Source organism: Danio aesculapii, chromosome 24 (genome assembly GCF_903798145.1).
Source record: "Danio aesculapii chromosome 24, fDanAes4.1, whole genome shotgun sequence".
Lineage (NCBI taxonomy): Eukaryota > Metazoa > Chordata > Actinopteri > Cypriniformes > Danionidae > Danio > Danio aesculapii.
Genome location: NC_079458.1, coordinates 34171611 through 34195085, shown reverse-complemented (window position 1 = coordinate 34195085; position 23475 = coordinate 34171611). Strand labels below are relative to the sequence as shown.

Below are 23475 nucleotides of genomic sequence, written 5' to 3'. Positions count from 1 at the left end.
TAATTCTACTCATTTGAAAAGAGTTTTGAACTCAGTGTTGAAAGTAATGAGTTAATTAAATACCTCATAACTTCAACTTAAACGGAGCACACCGTACTTAAAGATTAGTTTTTCAACTCAAATGGTTTGTAGCAATCGGTTTCCTCAAACGGGTTGAGTTGGCTTAACTAATTGGATCTTACAGTATTGCAGTTTACAGTTGGTTTGAGTTCTCTTCATTTATTGGGTTTTACTGTGCTCAGACTGCTTTGTTTACTCAATTGGAGTAAGTTAACAGTACTCATTAAGATTTGTTTTTTAACTTAAATGGTTTGTTGCAATCGGTTTTCTCAAATGGTTTGAGTTACCCTAACTTTTTGTATATATATATATATATATATATATATATATATATATATATATATATATATATATATATATATATATATATATATATATATATATATACTAGGGATGCTCATTTAGGTTAATTTTGTCAACCGACAGCTGCCGCTCGTTAACTGAATATTAACGGCTAACTGGTCAGATTAATGTTAAATTATTATTTAATTAAAAAATAAAAAAATTGACGTGTCTATTTTGTGTGACACATTAAATATTGCTTTTTAAAATACTGATTTATTTTAACATGCGAACAACAGCATACAGAACATAACAGAACATCTTCAGCATTCAACAGCATAGAAAAAAAAGAATAAAATAAATAGTCCTGCCCTAGATATTTTTCACTTAAATGACAAATTTAGATCAAAAAACGAAAACACTGACTAAATCATTTTTAGGAACCGACATAGGCTGTTTATATCCAATCATGTGTTTTCTTTTCTTCTGTCAAATAAAAATAGCAGGCTACGTCAAATCCATCGCTCCATGGAAAATAGGCCTATGCGTTTAATAAATGCTCTGCTCTAATTCTTATACCACAAGCCTCTTGTCAACATTTTTTTTATAATTATATTTTTGGGGTTTTCACCTTTAATGGAGTTTTTAATATAAGTCATTAAAGAATAAAGATCATGTCTTGAGTATCTGATTTTACCTTGTATGTATTTCCTCTATCATTTGCGGTTCATGTGTGTGCACTGCGGGAGTTTTCTGGGAGAAATAACAAAACGGGAGGGTGGCGGGAGATGGGTCTGAAATACGGGAGACTCCCAGGAAAAACAGAAGTGTTGGCAGGTATGGGTGTAATGCGCTTTTTCCGCTCAGAGTTGACTTTTATTTCAATTGCGAGCGCACAGCGCGCAACTGCAAAAACGCAAGGCATGCAGGGCGCATAAGCAGCACGCAAAACACTTGAGCCGTTAGTAAACCATTCAAAAGATGCCCCTCTCAATGCAAAAAGTTTGTTCGCTGTGATCGGCCCCTTATGCAGCCAAACTTTAAAAATATATAAAATAATATTATTTTCCCAGAGATGGGTTGTGGCTGGAAGGGCATCCGCTGCGTAAAAAACATGCTAGATAAGTTGGTGGTTCATTCCACTGTGGCGATCCCGGATTAATAAAGGGACTAAGCCGAAAAGAAAATGAATAAATGAATGAAAATAATATTATTTAATCATTTAACTGATACCATTAATCGGTTAAAAACGCACCCTTTCGGTTAACGGTTACTCGGTTATTTTGAGCATCCTTAATATATACTGTAATTTACACTTAAAGCAGTTACAAAACTGTTTTGACCAGCTTTTTATTAACCTTATTATTAAATAAACACTACATTTAAAATTCTAATTATGTTTTTTTATGCTATACACTAGCATTTCTACTTCTGTCAAAACAGAATGAGGACTTTAAAGTGAGCAGTAAAAGTGTTTAAAAATCAAATTTAAATTGAAAAAAGTATTAAAATAAATAAATAAATAAAAATACATCTATAATACTAAGACAAGAAAGCACATCAGCTGCATCAGTGGTAAATAGTCACATAATTATTTTGATAGATGTAAAAGGATGTAAAAAAAAAAAGTCCTTCCTAATCTGTAACTGCCTCTCTGGCTATACCACTAACTGTACTCTCTCTCTCAAAAAAAAAATAAATAAATAAAAAAAAAACACTACTAATGCTTTGCTTCTTAGACTTTACACACCTGAAACTTGTCTATAACACTTATTCACTGCTGCTCTTATAGTTGTGTAAATTGCTTCCTTGTCCTCATTTGTAAGTCGCTTTGGATAAAAGCGTCCGCTAAATGACTAAATGTAAATGTAAATGTAAAAAGGCTCCACAGAATGAATCTACTTTTCTGAAAAATGAAGAAAACTTTAGTAGCATTGCTTGCTTGACTCATTAACAATACTAAGAGAAACATCTTTTTAATGTTCATTATAAGCGGTTCAATAAAAAATTAGCTGTTACAATATAGACCATTTCAATGTGGTCATGTCATTGGACCATGAACATTTTCTGCTTGTTGTGAAACTATTTAGTAACTGTAACAAGAGGCAATTGAATCATATCTTAATGTTAAAACAGCTGTTATAATATTATTTATTAATGTGTGGCTCTTTTTGGATTCTCTGAAGCTACAGTATAGAAATTAAAAATGTAATACAGGAAAAAGGTTACGACCATTGTTTTTGTTTACACCCCTCAAAATGGTCTATATGACCCTTTGAAAACATCAAAGCATATGTATTACTTTTCAGAGTTCATGTAGCAATTCAGAATTTGGTACAAAGTAAAAAAAAGTTGTAAAAAATGAGAAGCAAATGTCTAAATCAGTCATTTCTTTGCTGCTGGGAGAATTTGGTACATTTCTACGGCTGTACAGAGAGGATGTGCTGATGTTCCACACAGTCATAAATCTCTGTGTAAACACAAACCTCTCTTCCCCATTGTTATTGGAAAGAGTAACTCAGCTGCACCATGGCAACCAGGATCGTGGTGCCGGGCACACTCTAAATCAGCAGTATGAACCAAAGGTGATTACATGTTCTGAATACCAAACTAAATATTCTTTACTGTCCTACAAACTAAGTATTCCTATGGGCAAAGCCAGTTAAAAAAAGAGCTAGTTCTATGAAGTCAATGTAGGGCCATATATACTTGCAAAATAAAAGAAAGTTTTGCAAACAAAAAATAAATAAATGCAAATCTCTAAAAATCGCAAAGCGAAAAATACATTTTTGAATAATTAAATTAATAAAAAATAAACAAAAAAGATCTGCAAAAAACAAGCAGTGCAAAAAAATATAAATATATATACATACTAAATATGTACATATTTAATATGTAATATATATACATTTTAAAGTATTTGCAATAAAAAAAAAGACTATTGGTTTCCACTGAGTGGGTACGGTACAGTATGGTACGGTTCTGTACACTTTTATGGCCGTTTCCACTGTCAAAAGGTACCTAAAAGTGAACCGTACCGTATCACTTTTGGGATACCCTTTCGGAAGGGTACCTAGCACAAAAAAAGTGTACTAAAAGGCAGAGCAAGACGCACAGCTGATCGTTATTAGTTTACAGAGATACGTCACTAGCGAACAAGCAGTAGAATGAAAACAAAGGCACCGTCATTTTCAAATACACAGCCAAGACATTACACTGTAATAATATATACATATAATAACGAGCCATGGTCGACCCGAGCGCAAACAAATTTTGTCGTCGTCTTGATGAACAGCCACAAAGCCAAGAAGAAGGGCAGAATCTACCCTGTGCCCCCCGCACTAGTTGTTTACAAGGCCGTCTAAAGCACGAGGTGTTTCGCTTTCTCGCTTGCTCTCGCCGCATGGTTATATTTAAAAACAATAATTTTTTTTGTTCAATAATTTATTTTATTGTTTGCAAAAAAAAAATTTTCATTTTATTTTGCAAGTATATATGTCCCAAGATTGACTCCATGTAGTTCACCAAAAAAATCTGTGTGAAAATTCTATCATCATTTAATTGGCCGTTATTCATTCAGTCATTTTCTTTTCGACGTAGTCCCTTTATTAATCTGGGGTCACCACAGCGGAATGAACCGCCAACTTATCCAGCATATGTTTCAACAGCGGAAGCCCTTCCAGCCACAACCCATCACAGGAAAACATCCATACACACTCATTCACACAAATACACTACTATACACTTACCCAATTCACCTATAGTGCATGGAACATGCAAACTCCACACAGAAATGCCAACTGACCCAGCCGGGGCTCAAACCAGTGACCATCTTGCTGTGAGGCGATCTTGCTACCCACTGCGCCACTGTGACGCCCTTAATTACTGTTAATCACAAAAAGAAGATGGGTTACAGGCTTTTCAACTTCCTTCAACATATTTTCTTTCGTGCTCAACAGAAGAAAGAAACTCATAAAGGCTTTGAACCACTTGAGGGTAAGTACTCTAAATACTGAGTACATTTTCATTTTTGGGTGAACTATCCCTTTAAATAGCTTACCACAGACTGGAAACTGCCTGCTTTGCTTATAAAGCTCAACATGGCAACGGATGCATGAGTTTCTCCATGCCCCAAACCTTGAGGAAACATTTTTGAACAGTCTGTTGTTGATGAACATAGAAATAAAGAATTGCTTTGTGAGCTCCAGATGCCAGTGCTGGGTTTTTCAGAGCAGCGTGTTCCAGCCATGTTACAGCGTGAGTGATTTCCTAAAGTGTACTCGGAGCTCCACACGCATGCGGATCTTCAAGGACACCAGCGATTGTTAAACACGACAGTCGCCATGAGGATAATGTTGTGCGGTTGCCACGGAAACGCTCAGTGTTTATGACATCAAACAGTTTAATTTGGTGTTGTAACAGTTGAACAGCCTTGCAGCTCTCTCTATCTCAACAACAGCCTCTGATTCATCAAACAATATTCCCTGCAGGGAAAGCCAGCATACCATCACTTTATATAGTCAAATATCTCTCTCTCCCTCTCTCTCTCTCTCTCTCTCTCTCTCTCTCTCTTTATAACATTAAAGGAGAGAAAATAACTCAGCAAAAGAACAGCTGAAAAGAAAAGACTGTTCTTTTCCCTGGAGTCTGTCCACACAGTATTTTCCCATTCTTTCTCCTCCTGTTCATCCAATAATGTGATAAAGGAGGATTAAAAATTATTCAGAATTTGGATTTCATCCACACTACTACTGTGTTCTATTGCCATGTTTAATTCTACATTACATTCACCGGCCACTTAATTAGGTACAACTGTTTAACTGATCGTTAACGCAAATTTCTAATCAGCCAATCACATGGCAGCAACTCAATGCATTTAAGCATGTAGACATGGCCAAGACGATTTGCTGTAGTTCAAACCGAGCATCAGAATGGGGAAGAAAGAGGATTTAAGTGACTGAACGTGACATGGTTGATGGTGCCAGACGGGCTGGTCTGAGTATTTCAGAAACTGCTGATCTACTAGGATTTTCATGCACAACCATCTTTAGGGTTTACAGAAAATGGTCTAAAAACGAGAAAATATCCGGTGAGCTGCAGTTTTGTGGGTGCAAATGCCTTGTTGATGTCAGAGGAGAATGGCCAGACTGGTTCCAGCTGATAGAAAGGCAGCAGTAACTCAAATAACCACTCGTTACAACTGAGGTATGCAGAAGAGCATCTCTGAACGCACAACATGTCCAACCTTGTGGTGGATGGGCTACAGCAGCAGAAGACCACACTCCTGTCAGCTAAGAACAGGAAACTGAGGCTACAGTTGGCACAGGCTCACCAAAATTGGACAAAAGAAGATTGGAAAAACATTGCCTGGTCTGGTGAGTCTCGATTTCTGCTGCGACATTCAGATGGTGGGATCAGAATTTGGCATCAACAACATGAAAGCATGGATCCATCTTGCATTGTATCAACGTTTAAGGCTTGTGTTGGTGGTGTAATGGTGTGGGGGATATTTTCTTGGCACACTTTGGGCCCATTAGTACCAATTGAGCATCGTGTCAATACCACAGTCTACCTGAGTATTGCTGCTGACTATGTCCATCCCTTTATGACCACAGTGTACCCATATTTTGATAGCTGCTTCAAGCAGGATATTGGGCCATGTCATAAAGCGTGAATCATCTCAGACTGGTTTCTTGAACATGACATCGAGTTCACTGTACTCAAATGGCCTCCACAGTCACCAGAACTAAATCCAGCAGAGCAACTTTTGGATGTGTTGTAGTGGGAGATTCACATCATGGATGTGCAGCCGAAAGCTCTGTCACGAAAACAAATTCCTCGTATGTGTGAACATACCTGGCAATAAAGCTCTTTCTGATTCTGATTCTGAAAAATCTGCAGCAACTGCGTGATGTTATCATGTCAATTTAGATCAAAATCTCTGAGGAATATTTCTGGTACCTTGTTGAATCTATGGGGTATTCTTAAACTTTTTAGCCCGCAACCACAAAAATAACAACTCCAGGGACTCGCAACCCCCACTATGCTCGGAGTTGGTTCTAAGCATACAAATATTGCACACAATGGCGCACACACACCAATAGGAACTATATAAACATAAGCTTATTGGCTTATAACCAATGGTCTTATGACCATATTTTTTCATAATCATTATTCATTTGTTTAATTTAATATTAATCTCACTTAATGAGAATGGTGACCACATTGTTTATAGCACAAGACTATTCTTGGTTTAATTTTGGAGACATGGAGCCACTTGGAGATCCTCCTCCTTGTTCAGTCGTGGCCTTAATTTTTAATATATGTTAGTGCCATAAAGGTGTCAAAGTTTAATATTGTACCGCAAAATAAATCTGCTGCAACTAACGCTATTGCTGTGATGTTAGATGCTAGAGCATAATAACCCCAGGGGTCGCAAATAAAATATAATAATTGATAAAATATGATCATTGTAATAGTCTAAATAAAATATATGAGATTTTTAGAAATCACCAAGCGACCCCCTCTCATGGTCTCGTGACCCCTCAGGGGGTCCCGACCCCCACTTTGAGAACCACTGGTTTAAACAAATGTCATTTTTGAGTGTATGGACATTTTAAAAATCTGCACAAAGATGGCCTTCCAGGAGCAGAATTTGAAGATGACTTATATTTATGAGCTTGCAATAGGAAAGGAAACTGTTTATGTCTTTCTGCTATAATAATCACAATAAAACTGTTGTGTGTGTGTGCGCTTTTGCTTTTTTAATGTTATCTTTACAAAGCCATTCGTCCTCAAAACACATTCGCATTCACATTCCACACATCCCAGTGTTCCACGTTTCCATTTCCTCCATGACTAGGTTATGCAACATGTCCGGAGGATTCCCTTCCACTCATCCAGTGCTATAATCTTGGGAAACCCCCCACACCCACTCTTTTTCCCTCTGCTTCTGGAGTTTGTGGGTGTGGTGGCTGCTCTCAATGGAAAGGTGGGGTGGTGGGTGTTGTGGGAGGGAATCCCTCATCGCCATGGAGACACGGCAGGCTGGAGGCAGGCAGATGTGAAAGAGCTCTTCACATGTGACTGAAAAGAGACGCTTCTGTGAGGCAGTGGAAATATTCCACCATCCACACACAGGCTTTTCATTTATCAGTCTGCAACATGTGGCAGACATTTTCAGCTTGGGTGCTTGCTATAATGAAGATTATTTAACACAAATTTGAGATTTTATTTTATGACAGTTATGTTATTTCAGAACAAAAGCATAAAGAAGACTTGCAATGTAAAAAGTGATTAGTTGACTTAACAAAAATAAGTGAGTAAACCTATTGCTTTTAAATGACTAGTTGACTATACTTTAAAAAAGTGAGTACTCCCTTTGACCTAAATTCTGGAGGTCTCTTTACTTTCCTTATGTTTTAAATGAGTCTAATATGATTTGTTTGATTCATTGTTAGTACTGTTGCCTCACAGCAAGAAGGTCACTGAGTGGGCTGGGTCAGGTGGCATTTCTGTGTGGAGTTTGCATGTTCTCATCATGTTCGCGTAGGTTTCCTCCAGATGTTCCGGTTTCCCCCACAGTCCAAAGACAGGTGAATTGAATAAACTAAATTTGCTAAATATGGGTGTTTCCCAGTACTACAGTTAATTTGTGATTGCGATGTTTTAATAGATGCAGTAGTTTGTGTTTGCATATGAATGTAAGCCAATGAAGAGGATTAGCTGAAAGTATGCAGATGTGCAATACAGTAGATTTGTTTCAGTAATTAAAGTTGAATCTCCAGTGATTCATTTTAGCAGTTCAGAATAAATTCTGTGTTTTTAGGTGAAAATAACTTCATTTATCATAATCTTTGATCTATAATACAGCTACATTACACACTGCATGTAAGGTAATATTTTAAAAAAATTTAATAAAGGGCACATTACTAAAACAAGCGTAAAGGGTTGGTTCACACAAAGAAATATTTTAATTTACTCTCAGCTTACTCACCCTCAAGTGATTTCAAACCTTTATGAGTTTCCTTTTTCTGTTGCATAAGAAGATATTTTGAAGAATGTTAGAAACTGGTAACCATTGACTTCCATAACTGGAAAAACAAATACTATAGAAGTCAATAATTATAGTATTTCCAACACTCCAACCTCAACAGAAAAAAAGAAAGTCAAACAGTGGTGTGTTTCCGAAAACCATCGTTAGCCAACTAAGGTTGCAAGTTCAGTTGTTACAAACATAGTTTGTTGATTTGGCGTTTCTCAAATCTGTCATTCCAACGAACATTCGCACACTGCGTCTCAAACTTGTATGCCTGCAACTACACCTCTAGAGCTGTAGTTAAGCATAGTTCATGGTTGTGTTCTATACACAGTTATCCCATGCCCTATTCATTTAGAACGTTTTAACATTTAAACTTGGAATAATAATAAAAAAGGCATTAAAGTCATCCCTCTTAGGTGTAATTTGCTTTCAAATGATTTTTTACAGTTCAGTTGTAGCGATCTTCATATTGACAATTGTGTCTTCTTCGCAGTGCACTTTGAAAACATTTATACCATTTTGAATGCAGCCGTGGCTCATGAGAAAGCTATAGGTGACCTATTATTTAAAAGTGGAATTTATGTTATGTCTCCAAAGCTTGTGAAAACAAAATCTATAGCATACGTTAATACTTTTAATTTATAGTAGGTTATTCATTAAGAAATGTATCTGTATATGATATGGCCTGTTGGTTAGAACATTTCTGCAGTTGTTTGAATGTTTCAAATGGTAAATGTAAACTTTTAAACAAAAAAGTAATGATAATAAATGAATAATAATAATAATAATAATTATTATTATTATTATTAAGTAGGATTTTTTTATTTTCTTAATAAATAGCCTACTGTAAACTACAGTCATTTGCCTGACAATTTATATATATGAGATTATAGTACGTGTTAGCTAAGTGGTTTTTATGTTTTAGAATAGAAAAACGTTCTTAATAATATTTGTAAAGGAAACATATTGGCCCTGTATGTGCGGTTTACAAACACTGTAAAAAAATCTGTAATTTTACGGTTTATTTCCGGCAGCTGGGGTGCCGAAAAAAAACCCTGTAATATAACGTCCATTAAATTACAGAAATTTACTGTAAAATAACGGACATTAAATTACCGAAATTTACCGTAAAATAAAGCTACATTAAATTACAGAAATTTACCATAAAATAAAGTGACATTAAATTACAGAAATTTACTGTAAAATAAAGCGACATTAAATTACAGAAATTTACTGTAAAATAACGGTTTCTGAAATTTAAATTTCTGGTAAATTTCTGTAATTTAATGGTCGTTATTTTACTTTTTTTCTGGCACCCCAGCTGCCGGAAATAAACCGTAAAATTTTTGATTTTTTTTACAGTGTATATTTCAATTAATATAGAAAGCAAGTGCATGTTTTTAGCAAAACTAATATTGGATTTTTTTTAAATGCATGTGCATGTAAAACATAATTTGCACATAAAAGTATGGGGTTTTTCTCTAAAGAAGTTGTTACTCCAACCCATTTAGAGCATCATTATGGACATTTAACGTTATAATTAACATGGTTCAAATTATGTATATGCAACAAAGAAAATACTCGTCACTACATTGTTCTTTTCACAAGCAATGCATCGTACTGTAATAGTTCAGTCGCAAGTTTTGTCATTGTTTGAGAAATGCACCCCATGTTTGATGGTGATGATAACAGAATTTTCAATTTGGGGGAACTATCACTTTAAGTCTCCTAAATTAGTGTGATAGATCATATACTGTATGGGGTTAGAAAGATATGAAATAATGTTCATTCTTTGCTGATTTACTGGTGAACCATAATGACATTTCTATTCTTTTATCCAATTTGTGGAGATATAAAGTTGTGGTATGTCAGAGAGAAAAGTAAAAGATTTTGACTAAAAAAGACAGATAGAGGCTGTAAAAGAGAACAACAGATGAATGAAAGTATAAAAGAAAGGACGATTCTGCTGACCAGCTGCTGTTGAAGCCAGCTGATATCAGCATATGAGGAACCTACCTGCAAACACACCAGAGTGACAAAGATAGATAGATAGATAGATAGATAGATAGATAGATGGATGGATGGATGGATGGATGGATGGATGGATGGATGGATGGATGAATAGATAGACAGTTTACCAAACCTCTCACCATGTGACACATACAGAGTCAAAAGAGCTCTTGTTGTTTGATTTTGTGTTTATACACTGTGACAAACACACATGCGCACATTAACTGTCTCGGAGACACACAAACAGCTTCTCTGTGCTCTGCGCTCATATATTATGTCAATCTCTGTAGCCCACGGCCTTCCATGCTTCTGTGGTTGGCTCATGGAAAAGTCAAGCAGTCTCTGTAAGCTACTCATTTGTGTGTGTTGCGTGTGTGTGTACGTGCAGAGCACCTTGTGTTTGAAAGGGGAAAAAAAAGGGCGAGAGCCGCAGAATGACATAATATTTCTTCCCAGATGAGAGAGACAGAATGAGAAAGAATAAAGTATATAAAACTGGTTTCTGGACTGACTCAGAAACCCTGTATGTTACTTATTACTAAGGCAACTGCTATAACTGGAAGAAAGTAGATGTAATTGGATGGTGGGTTTACATTCTTCTTTTCTTCTCTTCTGACAGAGGTAGTTTTTAGGACATGCTTAAACAATGATTGTTTATTATGTTTGGTAGGAATCACTGATCTATTTATGAAAGGGGAGCCCTGTTCATATAATATGATTTCACACAACAAATAACAAGCCTTGAGAAAAATAAGTGGCTAGGACTTTATATTGAAGGACTTTTTTTTCATGTGTACACACTATATATATTTATAGTCATTACATAAACTGAGTAATACTAGATACTATCCTTAAACCTCCCTCTGAGCTATCATTTAGTTCATTCTTATATTGTGAATACATTTTAATTGGATAGTTTAATTTTAATTCTGCCATCATTTATTCAACCTTTACATGTTCAAAACCTGTTTACGTTCCTTTCTTTGTTGACCACAAAAAAGATACTTTGAAGGTCACTACCACCCATTGTCTTCCACAGGAAGAAATACTATAGAAATGACCGGGTGCCAGTAACCAGCATTCTTCAAAATATCTTCTTTTTTTTGTTCAACAGATGAAAGAAACTCATAAAGGTTTAAAATACCATGAGATATACTAAATAATGAGGTAATTTACTTTTTTTTATGAACTATCTCTTTAATCGCACATTGGGCTCTATTTTAATGATCTAGGTGCAAAGTCCGAAGTGCAAAAGCATTAAGGCTGTGTCCGAATCCACTTTTGCTATTTTAAGGATGGAAACCCAGTGCATGGTCTAACAGGGTTGTGCTTATTCTCTTAATGAGTTATGGGTGTTTTGAGCGTAACGTGTATTAAACCAATCAGAGTTTCATCTCCCATTCCCTTTCGGAGTCAGTTGCGTCACGCCATGGCGCATTTGATATTTACATGGCAGATTTTGTAAGTGGAAAAACTGAACACTTCACTAGCGAGAAAACCATCTGCAGCGCGTGAATAAAGAATGAGCCTCCTCCATTCGGCCTCTATACTTTGCCTTTACTCTTTACTTTACTCCTGTACTTTCGTGGAGAAGGAAATTACGTATATGGATGGACTTTCGTCTCGTTTAAGTGGGTTAAACAGCACTCTAATCTTCAACTAATTGCATTTACTACATATAATTAAAAACTACAATGGATTTAACTTTAATTGCATTTAAGGTCCATAAAATAAAAAGGAAAAAAAATACGTTCAGTTCTTACTTCAGTATAATTCTGTATATACGGAACATAGCATAAATACTGAGTTGTACATAATTATTATGCATCAACGTCAATTAGAAGTGATTTGAAAAATGTATTAAAATAGTTCTAAATAATTCAGTATAGCTCTGACTCTCCCCACAGTCCTCTCCAAAGACATGCTGTGAAGGTAAAATAGGTAAACAAAATCGGTCATAGTGTATGAGTGTGTGTGAATGAGAGAATGTATAGGTGATTCTCAGTGCTGGGTTGTGGCTAGAAAGGCATCTGCTGCATAAAACATATTCCAGAGTAATTGCCGGTTCATTCCGCTGTGAAAAATCAGGGACTAAGCTGAAGAATGTCGTAGTTAGTGAGTAATTCTGTATATTAATTTCACATAATACATTCTCATTTAAAAAGTATGCTAAAATATCTTCCCCAAATCATGCATTTTACATAGAATAGACTAAATATGAACCGTTCAGTTAATAATAATAAACAAAGTGATTTCTGTTTCATGGTTTGAGAGGATCTCGCCTTTCAAAAGGGAACAAGTTCAAAGGGAATGTTTTCTGGGGAATGTGAAATGTAACTCCCCAGCTCTTATCATTCCCCTCATACACGCATTTGCTCAAATTTTCCAATAGTTTCTAACGGTGGAGTGCGTGTTTCCCTTCCTCTCTGCTCGGCAGAACAATGCAACATTAACTTGAGAGAGGCACTGTGGGATATGGGCTCACCAAGGTGACTGCCTGACTTCCTTTAACATGTTTTCCATCTTACTTTTCTTCCATTGCAGCTGCTTTTGCAGAAGGTTGTTTACAGATTATCAGTGACCTTCTGACCTTTGTATCCTTAGCTCTTAGATTAGGTGCCCTTCTTATATTCTGAACTTCATCATGATCTGACCTCATATATGAAATAAGATGACTCTACAGCTAGGTGTTTTAATGGATGCAAAAGAAAAGTTAAAGCGTTAATAGGTGGTTGTTGTCAGAAACATTTTTGTTATGTCGGTTGAGAGTCTCTTCATATCTCAATATCAATCAAAACATTAAGTTGTCTAAATGTATTGATGTATTTATATATTCAACATACCTCTGTGGCTGTGCCTGTCCCTGTTTGTGCATATAGTGTTTGTCATCAGCACATTCTTATGTTGTGCATTTTGAAGCATCGCCTAAGAAATGAGTGTTTTTAGCACTCGCTTGCAGTGGGTTTGGACTTGTGTGGAAAAGTGTTAATGCAAATACTGGAAGATGGAAATGAATAAACTCTGATGTCGTGGACATTACTCAACTGTGACTACATTATGTTTGCTTTGATTACTGCTGGTTACTAGGTTACCAATACTAGAGTGAGCCCCTCTAACAGCCTGGTGGAAACGCACCTAATTTACATTTAGGATTTATATTTATTATATATTTTTTGGGAAACTTTGAAATCATACTCAAGAAAAAATACCATTACTTGCCAAAAAATGGAGCGCAAGCAATGTAAAAATATCTGTTCTAAATTGTACTAAGCATCTGAGTAAAAATTTGCCTTTCTAAAAGTACTTAAAAGTGCCGTATGTATGTTTTTGACTTTTCTAAAGCATTGAAATATCGTAATATGTTCGCAGATATTTAAGAAGCATGCTAAGTGAACGTTCTTGTTTATCTGAAAAACAATGCTGAAGTCAGATACTCTGCTTTGAAAATGTGTTACATGCCAGAAGGGCTGTCTTTGTTTTGGTTCTTTTAACCCACCCAATGCCAGTTTAATTCAATTCAATTCACCTTTATTTGTATAGCGCTTATACAATGTAGATTGTGTCAAAGCAGCTTCACATAAAAGGTCACAGTAAATAGGAACAGTGTAGTTAAGTTTGTAGTGTTTAAGTTCAGTTCAGTTTAGCTCAGTTCAGTGTGGTTTAATAATCACTATTGAGAGTCCAAACACTGAAGAGCAAATCCAACGATGCGCGGCTCTACAGATCCTGAACCATGCAAGCCAGTGGCGACAGCGGAGAGGGAAAAAAAACTTCACTAAAGGCGGAAGTGAAGAAAAAAAACCTTGAGAGAAACCAGGCTCAGTTGGGCACGACCATTTTAATTTCTCCGCTGGCCAAACGTCTTGTGCAGAGCTGCAGTCTCAGTGGCGGAGGCTGGAAGCTGGCCTCAGCGAAGACTCGTCTGTCTCTGGAGCGTCATAGGAAACAGTCTCATGTTCTCCACTCTTCCATGACAGTTTAGCCAATTATATTTCAGCATACTAGGTTGCCTTGTGGGAAAACCACATATTTCATTCATTCAGTCAGAAAGGCTCTTAAATCATGTGTCCGGGACCGAAATGGGACCTCTGGTGGACAGTAGCAGACTCTGAAATGAAACACCGATTCAGAGTTCAAAATTAGGTTACTAATTAGGAAATAATATAAATATTACGAATGTAATATTACAAATGTAAACATTAGGTGAGTGGGTTTGCACCAGCAGACGAAACATGACAGAAATTTAAATACAGCCATTCAGAAGCACAAAATAGTGCACTTACTGCACTCCAACGAAATGGTAAGGTTTATTATCTAAATAATACATATTAAACCTTTTTAACATTATTAAATGTACATGCTGAATCACTGATTTGTGTTGGCTTGCATTAGTGAGATATTTGGCATGCTAAATATCAGGAGCTTTCAGCGATTCAAAATCATGCCGTGTGAAATGTGTTCTGATTGAAAATAACATTGTCAATTACCTACAGCCAATAAGAGAGCAGCATCCACTAATATGGGTATCTGCAGGTCAGCTGAAGGTTGGGGGGAAAGTTAAAAGGGTTTATTTTCGGTCTATTTGAACCCAAGAAATGAGGGAAAAACTTGTGGAAATTTGGCAGGAGCACCCGTGTGTTTGACGTGTAATCTAAGCAATACCACAACTGGGTTGAATTCCCTTTAAAACTAAGCAAACTATGTAGATTTTCTACCCCACCAAAGCCTTCTTTCTCATTATGTACTTAATAACAAAATATACACACATGAGCTCACGTTGTTTCCATGTCACTTCTCGTGTGTGTTTGGTTGTGAGACGTAGTTCGTGGACCGAGACAGAGTTGTCATCGATTCTTCCTATTTTAAAGGCATGTAGTGTAAAAACCCCTGTCGCCGATCTATCCTACAGTGTATACACAGCACCAATAGAACACTACCCCAGATAGTCATGCAGTGTGAAAACATCTGTGACACGACTATTTTGAAAATTGCCATTAGAATGTAATTTAATGTGTTCTTTTTATTTATTGCCATGCCAGCAACCAAGGCTATTTTCATGGCAAGAACATTTCTATAATAAATATATAATTATGAACAACTAACAAATGAACACACAAGTTAAATAAGATTTTTAGTGTTAATACATGATAAATAGGATATTTAGTGTTAATACATGCTAAGAATTCAATTATTATTATTTTTTTTTTTTTTTAAATTGGCATTAAACAATCACCGTAGACAATAAAAAATAAATATACAAAGGTAGTGATTGCAGGCTGGAGGAAAATAGTAGAGTAAAAGTACTGGACAGCACTAAAAATGGACTCAAGTAAAAGTACACATTTTTTAACTACTTCGTAAAGTACAATTACTGAAAAAATACTCAATTACAGTTATTTGAGTATTTCTATTTCATTGCTTTACACCACTGCTGACAATAGACAGCAAACCTTTTTTTTAACCACAAATTTGGTGGAAGGAGAGGCTAAAATATATTGGGGTAAAAAAATCCAGTTTTGGCATTGACAAACTGGAGTTTGCTCTCATTTTAGCCTAATGCATCTTTCTCTATTTGACACAAAATTAACTCTTGAGCTTAGATAAAATCAGAAATACATCATCCGTAGTGAACAACTACAATATTATGACACTACTGTATTAATTTGTCATCCATCCATTCCCATGTGTAGCATAGTAGCCATTAGCATAATTAAATAATGAGAGGGTGTACAATTAATCACAATGCAAACATCTTTCACAACACTTTGCTTGCGCATTTGTTGTTTTCCCTGCGCAGATCTTTTATCTAAGATGCAGACAGAAGATAAATCAACTCAAACAACAAGACATCCTTATATCAGTTAATTTGGCCTGGGAATGTTGGCAGAGGCATTAGCGGAGAGGAACGGGATGACTCAGTGTATCACACTGATGGAAAATATGTCTCCTTTACAAACAAGTCGGAGCATTGTGCTGTAGAAAAAGAGTGTGCTTGGGAACGAGGGGCTTTGCAGGATGGAATGCTGGGAATTAGGGTCGGGCAGGAGGGTGGGTGGGAGACAGGTCGGAAGGGAAGGGAAGGGCGATGAAAGAATGGAAGAACAACAGAAGAAAGAAAACATCAACTCTGTTGAGGAACATAGGAGAAACAGCTCTGGCTGTGCATTGTGAGTTGTGTATGATTTCCACGTGCAGACCTCAGTTCATTTGCTAAATGTATTAAAATAGCTCCTTAGCATTATCTGCTCATGCTTGTTTGAGATGGCAAAAGTACACATATCCTTTACTCAAGTAGAAGTACAGATACTCAAGTTTAAAACAACTCTGGTAAAAGTTGAAGTACTGACCTTCTTGCTGTGAGGGAATCGTGCTGCCCACTGCGCCACTGTGACACCCTTTTAGTAATATTCATTTATTCATTCATTCATTTTCTTTTCAGCTTAGTCCCTTTATTCATCAGGAATGAACCGGCAACTTATCCAGCATATGCTTTACGCAGCCAATGCCTTTCCAACTGCAACCCATCACTGGGAAACACGCAAACACTCTTACATTTACATACATACACAACGGACAATTTAGCTTACCCAATTCACCTATAGCGCATGTCTTTGAACTGTGGGGGAAACCAAAGCACCTGGAGAAAACCCACAAGAGAACATGCAAACTCCACACAGAAATGCCAACTGACCCAGCCAGGACTCGAACCAGTGACTTTCTTGCTGTGAGGCGAAATTGCTAACCGCTGCGCCACTGGGTTGCCCTTTTAGTAATATATTCAAAGTAAAATAATAGTTATTATTACACTCACAGAAAAAAGGCACAGAAATAAAAGTTGTCACTAGGGCTGTACCTAAAATGTTCATGGTACCATAAGGGAGCATAGTAGTACTTAAATGCACATATATTAAGGGATGCTGAAGTTTTTTCATTAAATGACCTTTCAATTTCTATCTACTTCTTAGTAAAGTGTTTAGTGACCCTACGGACATAATTAAATCATTCCAGTGACCCCAGTGAAATAAAATCCTCTTTCTAATAATGTTCTTGTTATGAATTCAGCGTGTGGGTGGGTGTGCTTTTGTCAATGTGTGTAAGGTCACCATCAATGTTAGTACGGATGCTGAACAATAGGGCCATTAAACGGGATAAATAAAGACAGGACATTGATTGTTTGGCAGTACATGGTTTGGGGATCCATTACGCAGTTTTGGCTAAGGCAGCTTATTAATTTCTCATTTCCTTAGAGAGATGTGCAAACATGGGCAAAATAGATTGCGCTTTCAACAGAAAGTCTTTGAAAACTCTCCACCACAATGCAACTGCTATTATATGGGGGAGGGTGTTGCTAAGATGTGGTTAGAGTGTTTTGGGTTATGACCTAATTAAAAGATGAACAAACTTGAATACTCTTTTATTCATTCATTTATTTTCCTTTGGCTTAGTCCCTTTGTTCATCAGGAGTCGCTACAGTGGAATGAACCACCAACTTATTCATCATATGTTTTACACAGTGGATACCCTTCCATCTGCAACCCATCACTGGGGAACATCTATACACACTCATTCACACACATACACTACATTTCACCTGTATGGCCTGTCCCTGTGGGGGAAACTGGAGTACCCGGAGGAAACCCATGCCAACATGAGGAGAGCATGCAAACTCCACACAGAAATGCCAACTGACCCAGCCGGGACTCAAACTAGTGACCTTCTTGCTGTGGGGCGACAGTGCTAACCATGTCACCTACTCTTTAAATTTCTAATGTAATATTTTAATGAAGATCTAAAGTTGGCTAACGTTGGATAATGTTTGGAAGTGAAAATCGGGTTGACGTCAGAACCCAACATCAGGCCGACGTCTATGTCCAACGTCAAACCTATAATCAACCTAAAATAAACCAAATATCAACATCTAATCATGTTACACCTTGGACATTACCACTATGACAGCTATCGGATGTTGGATTTTTGTCACTTTCCAACACAACCTAAAATCAACCAAATATCAACGTAATTTGGCGTCGTTATTGGACGTCAAAATAACATTGTCCTTTGGTCACATGACATCATGACCTATATCTAACCTAATATTAACGTATTGATGTTGTGTGCCTGCTAGAAAAGGGACTAATCAGAAAAGAAAATTAATGAATACATGAATTAAATTTGGGCAAACCTTTAGTTTGATAGTTCACTTTAGTATCATTGGTACTACATGTCAACTAGCAATATTAGTAGACTATCTGTACATTCTAAGAAATAAAGGTACAAGATGTGCAAATGGGACGGCTTTTCAAAAGGCACATATTGTACTTAAAAGGTCAACAGTAAGTACCTAGAAAGTAAACAAGTCTACCTCTTGAAATTATTTGCTGGCTCAGTGGTTAGCACTGTCACCTCACAATAAGAAGGTCACTGGTTTGAGGCCTGGGCCAGGTGGCATTTATATGTGAAGTATCTGTGCAAGTTCTTCTACGGCCAAAACTAAAATGGCTGTAGTGTATGAGTGTGTGTGACTGAAAAAGTGTATTGTTATTTTCCGGCATTGGAGGCGCATGAGTTAGTGGAGTGGTTCCCAAAGTCACGGGACAAAAGGGATAGGGGCTTTCGCAAAATCAGCCATGTTTCATCTGTGGTGATTACGTTATATTAAAAACACAGCAATAGCGTCAGATGCAGTACATTGATTTTATGGCACCAGGTTAAACTTTCTGACACCTTTATGGCATTTATGTACTGTACATTAAAAATAAATACAGGCCATGACTAAACATGGAGGATGGTTTACGAGTGGCGTTCTCCAAAATTAAATTATAAATATTCTTGGACCTATCAGTACATGTGTGCCATTGTGTGCAAGGATTATATATCTATAACCACCTCAGTGAATATTGGGAGTCGCAAGTCACTTTGAGAGTCGCCGACTGAAAAGTTTGGGAACCCCTGAGTTAGTGGACTCTTGGTGCTGGTTTGCCAGCTTAAGTGCATCAAAACATTAAATAAAACATATACCAGAGTAACTGGCTGTTCGGTCCACTCTGGCAACCCATGATAAATAAGTAACTAAGAAGACGGGAAAATGAGTGATGAACATCTGAGGTATTAGTATGGATCTTTAATCTACAAATGTATGCATTTTGAAAACAACTTCAACGTTAACTTGCTCTGCTAATCCTACAACTAAATAATCAACCAAAAATCTAATTAAAATTTGTTACATGTAGTGAGAAAGTTGCTTACAAAAAAGTTAGTACAGTGTCTAAACTGTACTGTAAAAATAAAGTGCAAACTATAGCGAAGTTACAGTTGTGTTGTGTACCTTGCCTTATCACAATAACTTACATGACTATTTTGATGTCTGTCTGCAGGACGAAGTGAAAGTATCTTCGAAAGTCAATGTGGCCAAGTCAATGAAGTTTCCAGAGCCTGTGGAAGGGGAAGCTGAGGGTGAACTCAAAGCGGCAGCAGAAGAAGGAGGAGAGGACAAAGAGAAAGTTAATCTGGACCTGTCCTCTGATGAAGAGGAGGTGGAGATTGAGGAGACTATTGAGGAGTCTCGAGCAGAACGCATCAAGCGGAGCAGCCTGCAACGCGTCCAGAACATCAAAACCGTTTTCTCCAAGGGAAATATGGAGAAAACCAAACAAAAGACCAAGGAGAACTTGGAGAAGACCAAACAGAAGACCAAAGAAAACCTGGAGAAAACTCGCATGAAGACCAAAGAGAACTTGGAAAAAACAAGGCAGAAGACTAAGGAAAACCTTGAGAAGACCAAACAGAAGACCCGAGAGAACCTGGAGAAAACACGTCACAACATAGAAAAGAAAATGGGCAAACTTGGCACCCGCATGTCCGTGAACCCCGAGCGCAAGGAGAAAATGAAGACTTCACAGAAGAAGATGATGAAGTCTTTTACTCCTGACCACACCATCTATGCCCGCTCCAAAACGGCCGTCTACAAGGTTCCACCGTTCACCTTCCATGTGAAGAAGATCCGTGAAGGAGAAGTAGAGATCCAGGGAACCGAGATGGTGGAAGTTGGCGGCGACACAGAGGAGGGGGAGAATGTGGTAATGGAGGGAGAGGAAGACGCAGAGATGGAGATGGAAGGTGGAGAGATGGTGGAAGAAGACGAGGACGAGACAGAAGACGGCCCTGAGATGAGAGCGCTGCTGGAGAAAGGAGACGAGCTGGTGCTGGTGGAAGATCATGACAGAGACAGCGATTAGTGTTATTGTGTGTGTTTGTATGTGTGTTCAGGGACACTTGCACATTAGAGAAGCTGTAACAGAATAATTGATGGCTAGGAAGTATTCTGACCATGCAAAAAAAAGCTAATCTTATTGCTAAAATCACTGAACTGATGCCTGAAGAACTTAAGGTTCCTCAAAAGAGCATCAGATTCTCCAAACCCTATTCGTTTTCTCCAGGTTTCCACAGAGTTCCATCCCCATTACAGTATTTGGAGTGTTCTTTGACGTAGTTTAATCTCCAGTATGTAGGTGCCCTGAGCAAGTATGCTGTAATGCTAGTCCAGATGTTGAGATCATGAATGTGTCTGTTTGCATGTGTGTATTTGCATATTTTCTAGCAGCAATTTGTTTCAAAATGAATGTGTGTGAGTGAGAGATTTACTGTACTAGTCCAAGTAACATAGTTCCTTGAATTCACCTTCTTTGTTAAGGGTATGGGGACTAGGCGTGCTGACCAATAAGAATACCATGTGTATTCGGGAATATTTGTATGCTAGTTGGGCATAATGAACAGACAATAGCAATATTACGAAACCGATTACAAACACATGGCTTGATCAAATGAACAACAGACTTGTTGGACAGGTAGTTTCCTTGTACTGGAAGAACACTTGGTCACACTTTATTTTAGTCCTACTGAGGATTTACGATGTAACCAGTTCTGGTTGTTCTGGAAAGTTCCCATATTTCTTAATTATGGTTATGTAACCCACCAGTCCTACTGGACCCAGCCTACGCTGAGCTGGGATCGAACCGGCGATTCTTTGCATGGGAGTCGGTTGCTCTAACAAGGAGGCTAAAGACCAAGGCCTCTAGCGTCTGTCACTAGAGCACCTCATGAGGTCAGAGGAGTGAGGTTTACCTGCATAGCACTTCGCTAACTAGGCTTTGTTACAGTTAGAATCATAGCTCGTCCAAAAATTAAAATATACTTACTATTTACTTGAGTGTTTCCAAAACATTATGAGTTTCTTTCTTCTGTTGAACTCAAAAGAATAGATGAAATTTTTAAACCATCAACATCCATACTAAGTCAATGGTTGCCTTTTGTCAGATCATGTCATCAGATTATCTTCTTTTGTGTTCACCCATAGATATATACACTAGATATCGCATACGGACCCTGAGCATGTGTCAATAGCGCCCGCTAACATTTGTACAGTGCTCCCAGGACCAATGTCATTCAACAGCACTAGTCAAGACTGAAGCCAATGTGAAGATGCTGGACTTTAGCGCTGTGTACGGGTGTAGTAATGAGCAAACAAAGAAATCAAAGCATAAAGGCTGAACATTTCATAGGTAAGATTTAGTTTTTTATGATTTTATGTTACGAACTTTTATGCTAAACAAGTATTGATGATAATACAGTCACTTACTGCACTGACCATAAGGCAAAGTAGCACCAACTCATGCTTAATTCTAGGCTTATGCTAGTTTGCTTAAATAAAATAAGTAAACAGTGTAAATGAAATATGATAACAAGATGCTGCGGTGCTAGAAACTTATATTATTGTTGGCTAAGTGAACGAGTCGTTCATAATGGGGATTCATTTACAAACGAATCGCACCGTTAGATTTAGAAGTTAAAGCAGGAGAGGGGGGTGTGTTTTAAGACACAGATTGGATCAAATTTAACAGGGAGAGAGGATAATACATTTGCATAAACACAAACACTCGCTCTTTGTCGGAAATGCCCATGTGATCACTTATCTATCGATGTAGAAAAGTGATGTAAAATTATAATTATAATAAAATGTGCATACTGACCACCGGGAAAACTCCAGATCATAGATATATGTGTATATCTCTGGCCTCTGGCTCCAGATGGCCAGTCTTCCGCTACACCTTGGTCCCACAGGTGCGCTAGTCTGTACTAAAATGGCGGCTCAATTGATGCTTTTTTTTTTTTTTTTTTGCAATAGACAACAATAGCATAGGCGACATCTAATGTATATATCTATGGTGGTCACCAAATGGGTTTGTCACAATTAAAGTCCGAGTGAATGTTTTGGCGAACTGTCCCTTTAAGATTAAGGATTGGGTTAGGACTAAAATTAACAATGAAACGGCCATGTTAATAAAATTCACGTCTAAATGTAATTATTACATGTAGCGACATGTATGTACATGATATGTACGCTGTATCAGTTGATTAAGTACATGCAAGGCCACCTAAATTAAAGTGTGACTGATTGTTTCCTTCCTGTGCTCATCACATATGTAACGTTGCTGTTCTTCACTTTTCATCTATGGAGGAACAAACCAAAAAACCTGAAGTATTGCTTCTACGTGCTCGTTTTTATATATATTTTATATATCTTGGAGTTTAATGTTACATTTTCCGCAAAACAGGCTGTCGTAATCAAACTGTTACACTGATTGTTTTGGCCTCAATGTGATAAATTGTTCTGCATGAGGTTTACAGAGAAATATCGAAATATACGGATTATAGAAGAAGTATAATGCTCTACGTGAAAATAGTTTCAGAATAGCGCTCTAGGCTTGCTCAACCTCAACCTTTGTGTTAGATTTGTACGCCCCCTGGTGGACATGTGTGGTAATGTTGTAAAAAGCCACTGAGGCGCCTGACGTCATCAGCACTCGCTCATATGATTTTGAATCACCGCTATTACTGAGAGCACAATCCTGTCTCCGTTGTGTTACTTTTATTCTTCTCGTTGTTGAGGTTGTATCATTTTCAATAGTTGCGTAATCTTGCAAAACTTCTCTTGGTTTTATTTTTGCTTCTTTAGCTGATGATGCATATCACGTAATGTCACGTCTTAACCACTAATGTGTTAATAAAAACATTCATGCTTCAAA

The 23475-nt window shown here is 37.3% G+C and overlaps 1 protein-coding gene across 1 annotated transcript in view; it reads left to right on the top strand.

The window, feature by feature from the left end:
• The window catches only part of cavin1b (caveolae associated protein 1b), a 37504-nt gene extending 14029 nt beyond the window's left edge, over nucleotides 1-23475 (top strand). The window contains exon 2 of the mRNA XM_056450170.1: nucleotides 19768-23475. Within this exon, the coding sequence (XP_056306145.1) occupies nucleotides 19768-20628 (861 nt within the window). The 3' untranslated portion in view covers nucleotides 20629-23475. The remainder of the gene's footprint in view (nucleotides 1-19767) is intronic.